Source organism: Idiotropiscis lumnitzeri, chromosome 4 (assembly GCF_059441095.1).
Source record: "Idiotropiscis lumnitzeri isolate Australia: NSW breed Sydney's pygmy pipehorse chromosome 4, RoL_Ilum_1.0, whole genome shotgun sequence".
NCBI lineage: Eukaryota > Metazoa > Chordata > Actinopteri > Syngnathiformes > Syngnathidae > Idiotropiscis > Idiotropiscis lumnitzeri.
Genome location: NC_142394.1, coordinates 4,553,363 through 4,562,641, shown reverse-complemented (window position 1 = coordinate 4,562,641; position 9,279 = coordinate 4,553,363). Strand labels below are relative to the sequence as shown.

The 9,279-nt window shown below is 38.3% G+C and overlaps 1 protein-coding gene across 4 annotated transcripts; it reads left to right on the top strand.

The window, feature by feature from the left end:
* Window positions 1-3,423: 3,423 nt before the first annotated feature.
* cnot7 (CCR4-NOT transcription complex, subunit 7) lies at window positions 3,424-9,269 on the top strand. 4 transcript variants are annotated; one of them, XM_088293616.1, is made up of 7 exons: window positions 3,444-3,644; window positions 4,186-4,309; window positions 4,400-4,593; window positions 4,790-4,951; window positions 6,630-6,774; window positions 6,871-6,981; window positions 7,368-9,269. In XM_088293616.1, exons 2-7 carry the CDS (start codon window positions 4,193-4,195, stop codon window positions 7,497-7,499), a joined length of 861 nt encoding a protein of 286 aa, XP_088149742.1. In that variant the 5' UTR covers window positions 3,444-3,644; window positions 4,186-4,192; the 3' UTR covers window positions 7,500-9,269. The 4 variants fall into 4 exon arrangements, with proteins under 4 accessions (XP_088149740.1, XP_088149739.1, XP_088149742.1 ...); XM_088293614.1 differs by lacking the exon at window positions 7,368-9,269 and having other exon boundaries at window positions 3,424-3,580; window positions 6,871-7,358; XM_088293613.1 differs by lacking the exon at window positions 7,368-9,269 and having other exon boundaries at window positions 3,441-3,644; window positions 6,871-7,358.
* The last annotated feature ends 10 nt before the right edge of the window (window positions 9,270-9,279 follow it).

Here is a 9,279-nt window from a genome sequence, read left to right as displayed (position 1 = left end):
GTTGATAGTTGTTTTTTTTGTGTGAAAGGCAATTGGGTATTGCTCTTCCTTGCGCTTTCCTAATAAACTCCCTATTATTACATTTACTAAATGGTTTTAATTAATGACAATTACAATTCCACCTACCCTGGGGGTGAAATCTAAATTTGGTGCGAAACAATACAGTATGTCGATTTATCCTCCTACTTCATACTACTCAGCATTCTTTCCATTTTTAGGTTTGACCAACTACTTATATTCATTGTGGAAAGACCCGACTGAATTCGGTTTGGTGTACCGGTTGAGTTTTTAGAGCAACGTAAATCCTGCATGTTTCACTGAGGTGACAATCATAACATTTTATGATGATGGATGTCTACCTTGAACCTGAGTGGCTACAGCACAGTCTTGTTAAAAGTCTTGTTGCCTTACCACACAGTAAATTTCATAGCGTGCATTTACTTTAAAAAGACTAATTTGGTTCCAGCAAATAGAGTGAAATATTCAGCATAAAATTTACTCTACAAAGTTTACTGAGACTAAATATAATATTTTTGAGTGAAATGCACTCCATGAAATTTACCGTGTAAGACTTTGTTGGTTGCTGTGGCCCAAACAGACAATTCCATTGAGAGTGACTACTTGAGCGCTACAGTTAAATGGAAAATCAATGAGTAATGAAGCCACTCAATGTTGGAATAGATGGAGTAAAACAATGGAAGTGATGGTAAATATGTTTCCCAATAACAGAATATAGATTATTCCTGATACACTTATTGCTTAATTTTCAAAACAGCATTTTAAGTCGGAGTTAATCATTCAGTCAAAATGTTATTAATCATACTCATTTTCATTGTGCATTGATGTATGATGAATTAATTAAAGATTAATTGATGATAAATAATTTACCATCAATAGTGTCTAAATCTATATCTAGTGGAGGGGTCAAAAACATGGTGTCCGCGGGCACCAGATAGCCCCCAAGGACAACATGAGTACTCCACGGGCTGCTCTAAAATTAGCTTACCAGTGATGGAACATTGTGATTTTCTATGAATCCTGTAGAAGTGATCATTTGAAAATGGGAACACTTGCAGGGCTTTATAGAAATTAAGTGTTGCATCTTGATATTTATCTGTCTCCTGATTATTGAGGGGATTAACTTGATCAGTGGCATGATTAATTTTTATACATTAGCAACATTAGTACAAATAAATTCTTGTTAAATCAATAGTGTGTATCAAACTAGTAGCCCTTCACAATTTCAAAAAGGCTGGTGACCCCTTTTTCAATGGGGTGGGCAGGATTACACGACATTTCAGTGAAGGGTGGCCAAGCATGAGTTTATCCGCATGTCCATCATTATTTATCATACCAACCACAGTCAGGGTTTCGTGAAATAAAATTCACACACATCAAGAACAATGCCCATCACACTTGTAATCAACCTGGAACAAGTCTAAATAAAATCTATCAAGTTTTGAGCTTCATTTGCTAAATAATGCGATTTTATTGGCGGAGCCTTTCTCTTGTGTAACTGTCTCAAAGTCTACTTCATGGTTCATTATAGTGATGGGCATGACAGTTCTTTTAAGTGAACTGAATGAATTGATCAAAAAGAATCGTTCAACTGATTGGTTCATCATGCCAAATTTTTATACGCTCGTCTAGTCTATTTAACTACATATCTGGTTGTTAAATAAGGTTTATTGCACACAAATGAAAACAGGAAATAGTAAATGTGGGAAATAAATACTTAAATGCAATCAAACAAAAAAAAGTTTTAAATTTACATTTCGTGCAAAAAATAAATATTAAATCAAGAGCCAGAAAAGCCAATATACAAAATCTAAATTATACATCAACTTAGTGAACATTGGAAATAATAAATAAAAAGATAAATGGCAAACTAAAACTATTAGGAAGACTTAAATTCAACCCAAAATAAATAAACAGGCCTCATGTACATATTATGAAGTGCAAAAGCATCAAGAGTCAGAAATGCTATCAAAACAAGAATTAATGAAATAATCAAGCACCAAACAAATTTTGAAATAAAAGTACAATTTAATGGCAAACCAGCATTATGATGATAACACCACATAGTAGTTGCAGTAGACAGAGAAGATAATAATATCTAAGTAAACATAAATGTATTATAATAAATGTTGTGTAATCAAGATGTACCCTTCAACAATATCATCTTGCAGCTGCTGCAAAGCGGGGCACCTCGTCACGATCTGACTAGGGACTATAAGTTTTTCATTTGCTCTTATTTGTTTTCATGCACTTGTCCTGGTACTTGGAATGACTTAACATTTGCTGTTAGTTTGGAGACACGGATGTCAAAGATAGCTTATCCGAGCGAGTGTTGGGAAGTGGGTCCTTCTTTGACGAATCGTGCATCGTTCATGGCAAGACTCCGCTCATTGACTGAACGAATGTGCTGCATGGAGTGCTCATTCGCGTGAACAAGAAATGGCAGCAGAACGTTCTTTTTTTTTTTTTTTTTTTGGCAGCAGAACGTTCACACACTGAATCAAACTGGAAATTACGTCACTGATTCCTTCGTGACCGCCAATAGGTGGTATGTTCAGTAAAATCCCGTTTACGTCGAGCGTTGGCTGCTCATTGGTCATTCGCAAAGATTGATGACATGCGTGTGGCTGAGCTCATATGAAATGAGAAAAGAACAAATCACTTCAGGATGTGATCCATTCACTCACATTGACTGAAAAGATTCGTTTTTTTAACGAATCGTTCACGAACAACCCAACACTAGTTCATTCATTCTAATCATATGTAAAAAGCTCAATAACACAGAAATGTCTTAATTCTTTGGAACTCTAAATGTTGCTTTTTACTTTGGTTTGCTCCTGCTTATATCACTTGAGTGTTGCGTGTTTGTGGGAGTGTAAAAATGTGTGCATTTTATTTCATAAAACCATGACTGATGGTATGATAACGTCATAGTTTGCTTGCTATGGTTTGAAAATAATGATTTTAATTGATGTTGACGATACGACTTGAATGTCCTTAACTTAAGACAAATTCTTTTAGAGTTTGCTTTTAAATCAATTGTACATTTGTTATTCAAATATGCAGTTAATATTGAAAAAAACTGTGACAGGGTAGGGTTCTAAGAATAATGCACCCATGTAAAAATGGCAGAAAATTCACAGATATGAACATTTTCAGGCGGGTGGCCAGAGAGTGACAAGGAATGTAGCTCCGGCCCTGCTCCTGTCTTGAGTTTTACATGTGAGGCACAAGGGAAAATCCGCTGCCGCCGAAAGAAGATTTTTATTTTTAATGTCATTTTAATGTAACAGTCTATTCAACTATCTAATGTGTTTGATGGACGCAAACCTGTTCTTATTTCGCTGATAGTATTTGCCATCTGCTGTCACGACACTGTGAAACAGCCGGATATTCTCAGAGAAATGCACGTGAGCAACGTACGCACGTGGCGTAACTGTTTACGCGATGACGTCACGTCGTAGGTTAGCTATGATGGCAACCGCAGGTTGACATCAATTCAATGCTGAATTGTAAACTATTAAAACAAAGTTAGAGGGTCACTCGCGGCACAGTAAATAAGGTGAATTTAAGAGATTGAGCTAGTGCACACTTGAAACACACACAAGCGCGCGTTTTGGGGAAGGGTAAGTTCACGTAGCTTCAGTAAATCGAAGTGGCACCCGAGTGTGAGTGACAGATCGTGTGTGAGTGTGACTATGGGTGTGATTGTGTCCTGCTCAAACTTGACTTCTCACGTCCACACACACTCCTTCTTGTTCCGTGGGACAACTGTGAACAAGAAACAGTCGAGGATATGAAATACACACTGGGGAGCCAACTGTCTTGCACACGTTAGCAGATGCTTAGTGTGCTAGCTGCTAGTTAGCCCGAAGTGCTGCTGTGAGCTAATGTTAACAGTCAGCTTCCAAAGAGACAGCTGCCCTCCACAATATTTGCTTCATGTATGGATTTGGCTGAGCGGCTCAGCGGGAATACAAATGATCTACTCGTCACTAATGGTACTCTGAGGATCGTCTATTTTTATAATGCGTGGCAATTAGTTTGTTGACATCCACACTGCGTTTACCTGGCTGCCTATTACTTTAAGCACGTCTAGTAAACTAAGGAATCAATGTGGGCCCTTTTTTTAAATTAACTGTTTATTTGTTTGTTTGCATGTTATAGTGGCACTATGCCCGCAGCTACTGTGGATCACAGCCAAAGAATATGTGAGGTATGGGCCAACAACCTGGAGGAGGAGCTGAAGAGAATTAGACATGTCATTCGAAAATACAACTATATCGCCATGGTGAGTGAGACGTTGAGCTACAGTGCCCTGAAATGAACATAGTATAGGCAAGGCGGTTTCCTTTTTAGGTAACACGTTTGTACTCCACAGGACACAGAGTTTCCAGGCGTGGTAGCCAGACCGATAGGAGAATTCAGAAGCAATGCTGATTATCAGTACCAGTTAATGCGCTGCAATGTGGATTTACTCAAGATAATCCAACTGGGCCTCACCTTTATGAATGAACAGGGGGAATATCCTCCGGGAACATCAACATGGCAGTTCAATTTTAAGTTTAACCTCACGTAAGATGACGCTCCTGTCTCTAACACTTGGCATGGTCCATGGTATTTAAATATAGACAATAATTGTATCTTCCATTAGCAAACAAACCATTAGCTGCACATAAGTAGAACTATGTGAGTGGCTTGTGATGTAAGTGTTCTAAAATTCTAATGTGTTCCTCCCTGAAATTAACACGTTTCTCCATCTCCTATTTAGAGAGGATATGTACGCACAGGACTCTATTGAGCTCCTGACAACTGCAGGGATACAGTTCAAGAAGCTCGAGGATGAAGGCATAGAGGCATTGTACTTTGCTGAGCTATTGATGACTTCAGGAGTGGTACTGTGTGACGGGATCAAGTGGCTGTCATTTCACAGGTATCCACTCATCTCTTTCCATCCATTTTCTGTCTGGCTGCCGGTCACAAAGGCAAAGGTACATTACTCATGTCAACAAGGTCTTTAAAGGGATAGTGACTGTCATTTATCCATCCATATATGTTTTTTATATATTTATTTATTTTTACTCCACTTTGCCTTGTTAGGGTTGGGGGTGAGCTAGAACTTTCTCAGCTGACTGTGCGTGAGAGGCAGGCTACAGCCTGGACTGGTTGCCACAACAACCAGTTGTAGGATCTAACATTTCAGTTCTTGGTAATTTTGGTCCTTTTTAAATTTTTTTTATATTATTACATTTCAACTTGTTGAGAATTAAGTTTTGAGCAGAATAATGTTCACTGCAGGAGAATAGAAGTGGTCGGCATGGATAAACTTCCCATCGTTGTGCTGCGCTTTTTTAGATCACTTGCTAGTTTTGATGAAGTTAATAGTGCCTCTGGTGGTTGTAGTCAAGAAGTGCAGCATTATTTGCTTCCTTTTCCCTCATTTATAGTTATTTAGTGATCCCAATCTTTTTGTTAAATGGTCCACAGGCTTGTGGTTGGGGACCACTGCTTTTGGTGGCCATTAATTGTGTTGTTCACACAAATAAATTTACTATCACATAGGGCTGGGCGATATGACAAAGTATTTCACGATATAAGTATTTCATATTGGTCTATAAATATTAATGTTTTTTTATTTTTCTTTTACTCTTGAAAATAAGGACCCGGATAAAAAGTCTGAATTCAGTTAATTTTATTTGAATAAATAATACTTAATCTCGAATAAGAAGTCGACGCAACTAGGAAAAAGATGCTAATATAAATATTGATTAAATTCCTTTTGAAGTGTACTGTGTTTGGTAGAGATGAGCGATATTACTGAAAAATGTTTCACAATATAAGTATTTCATTTCAGTGAATATTGATTTTTTTTTTTACCTAGTTAAACACACACAATTAACTGTTTTTATGCACATCAAAGTGTAATGCGCAGAGTTGCTTTTCCACGAGTGCATTGTAAATGCTTTTTTGTGTTTGATGCTACCTCAAATCAATATTGTTGATAGTTGCATCAATGTTCAATCATTGACAACATAAATGTAATGAACTAAATACTCCCTCGCAGTGCATGCATTACCGTTTACCAAACTTAATCCATTTAGCCGTCTCATTATCGCCATAGTGCATTCATATTTTACTTGCCTGATTTTGAGTTGACTGCAATACCGCGGGTCTGCCATGGCCAATGCTGACGGTAGCACGTCGAAGTCGGTGAACTCCTTTAATTGTACAGCACGTATCCATCCAGAGGTGTGAGTTGACTGGTCATTTATTTGAACATAGTTTCGCCACTCTCTCGTTCCACGTGAGTATGACGCATGGACATACGCGCGCAACTACAATGCGCTTCTTCGTCTTTGCTTAAGCAGCTGCTTCTTCGTTGGTTTAGCAACTTCTACTTTGGTTTACCTGCTGCGTGCTGGCATTAACCGAGTGTGACACGAAATCCCCGCAACATGCCATCTGTGATTATGAAACAGTTGTACTAACTATTATGACACCGTGCTGCCAAATGAATGTCGATCAGCAAATTATTATTCTCGGTCTGGATGTTTGTGTTGATGTGACGTAGTAATTCTGTTCACCCTTTCTAACGTATGACTGTGTTGCAGTGGCTATGACTTTGGATACCTAATCAAGGTTCTCTCCAATGCCAAATTGCCTGAGGAAGAGATCGATTTTTTTGAGCTTGTTCGCTTGTACTTTCCAGTCATTTATGATGTCAAATACCTCATGAAGAGCTGCAAAATTCTCAAGGTACACAACATTCTGAAACCCGTTCATCAGTGTAATGCTTGATTTTGACCCGGGGTGTGGCTGGTGACATGGTTGACAGGTATTGCATGTATTCAGGGTGGACTGCAGGAAGTAGCTGAGCAGCTGGAGCTCGAGAGGATCGGACCGCAACATCAAGCGGGTTCTGACTCTTTACTTACAGGCATGGCTTTCTTGAAGATGAGAGAGGTAGGCCCCGTAACAGAAAAACAAGGATACTTGAATCATGTAGCTCTGGTGAAATCCCATATTGCTATTGCACCATACCGTAAGTCTGATTCTTTTAATGCTGCTATACACTCACTGGCCACAACATTGTGCATAATCTAGGAACGTTGAAAGTAGAATGGGCAATTTACAACATTTTGTGCTGTCTATCGTTGATAAGCGGCCTGAGCACCGGTACCCCTGGTGGTACTTGAAGGAACTCCAGCCACTTCTCATAGTCAACCCTCCGAGTGTAACAAATCTTTGTGAAGTCAAATGTTCAAAACAGCTCTTGTGTTGTGTGTGCGTATATGGAGTGAGTGTATTTATTTGTAGATTTCTATGCTCAGTGTATGTGTTTCCACCAGATGTTCTTTGAGGATCATATTGACGATGCAAAGTACTGTGGCCACTTATATGGGCTTGGCACTGGATCAGCCTACGTCCAGAATGGAACAGGGAATGCTTACGAAGAAGAAGCTAACAAGCAGCAGTCTTGACATCACACTCGCAACCATCCTGCAATTGGCAGTGCGGCCCAGAGTCCGAGCTTGGACTACCGGATGATTAGTAGAACGATAATAACGGAGGAATGGCTTCATTGAGTCTGCTCTTTGTCATTGGTTCTGCTTTGTCTTAGACAACTGAAATGATTGCTAACAGTGAAAAGTACCACCGTTTGCCTCACGTGACACAGCTGCGCTGGTGTGAGCTTAATCAAGTACTCTTCTTGCAAAGCATCCGGTTGGTTCTGTACTACTTAACATGCTTGAAAAAAAATAGGATTTTAGTTTGACTAAAATAATCTGTAGAATTTTTTTGCACTTTAAAGCTCTAACTTGATTTTATATGGAAAGTATGTTGCTTTCTCTTCCTTCACATATTACATTGTGAACATGCAGCGCTCACTTAATGTTCTAATATTTTGCCACACTTGGCCTTAAGAGTAACTGCATCCTTTTAAACATTTAAGTTATTGTTCCAGTTATCTAAAAAATGCACAGTTCAACACTAACATACCACACTTTACCTTATTGCCTCAAAATGAGAACGGAAGCTCGTCGTGGCTGTGTTCATTTGCACACAGATGAGCTAATTTTTGCAGTCTTTGCCTGTTTTGTTAATTGCACCGAAACGTCCCATTGTGAGAGGTCTCTAATCCATCATACTTTTTTGCATGTATGTATCAGAGAAACGTTGAAGCCTCGATTGAATTTTGTGTGCACATAAATGCTATCTATCCTTTATTCTCGCTTATGAATGCAGTCGTACTGTATGCCCACACGGCGTCACACTGAATCTCCAAATCAAAACAGAGGAAAACACACCTGATGTACTACATGCAGGTTGTCATGCTTAAATGCTCTATTTGGGGTATATTTTTCTTTTGTTTTTGTTTTTTATGGAATTTGCTTTTGTAGAAGTTTAGTGTTGTATTAAAATGCAAAAAAAAACTTACTCGTCAGGAAAACATCTTGCTGCATTTTAACATGCATCCTTTTAGGTTTGTTTTGGTGGACTTAATGTGTAGCGTTAGCCTTTGGATGAGATTGTTTTATGTTTGTGTTGCTTTACTGCTCTAACATGCTGTGTAGGGAAACTGCATCTTCCATAAGTTTTTCAACAAAAGCTGTGTTGTTGAATGGTAACCTAAACGTTTGTATGTGTGTTTTCAGGCACATACAGTGCATATAAAGTCTACAACCCCTGTTCAAATGGCCGATATTTGAGATTGAAATAAAATGAGACCAAGAGAACTCATTTCAAAACCGTTTCCACCATTAATGTGACCTATATGTGACAACTCAATGGCGAATCAAAGAAATCTTTTTGTGAGGTAAGTAAAAATAAACGATAGCGATAATGTGGTGACACAAGTTTGAGCTTCCTTGCATGTATGTTGAGCATCAACCAGTCACATTCAAATTCATATCTCTATTTATTTTTACTTCTCCAAATTATGTCCTTGTTCAAATGAGTGTGACTGGTTACAGCTCACATAAATGGTGAAAAAAAAGTTTTGAAATAATTTGTCTTGGTCTTTTTTTTTTTTTTGTCACAAATAGCCGGAATTTGAACGGTTTTGTGTAGATGTTCTTATATCTGCACTCGTTATGACTCCACTTGAGTGTCATGTTGATGACTGATGTTTTGTTTTCTTGTTTGCAGTGTGTACTTGACACTGTAAAGGAACACGAGTATGCAATATAATATTGAGGGTTGTTTTTAGATTATTTTGTAAATAAAGGCTCAAAGCTTTTCTAATGAAAGTTATATTTT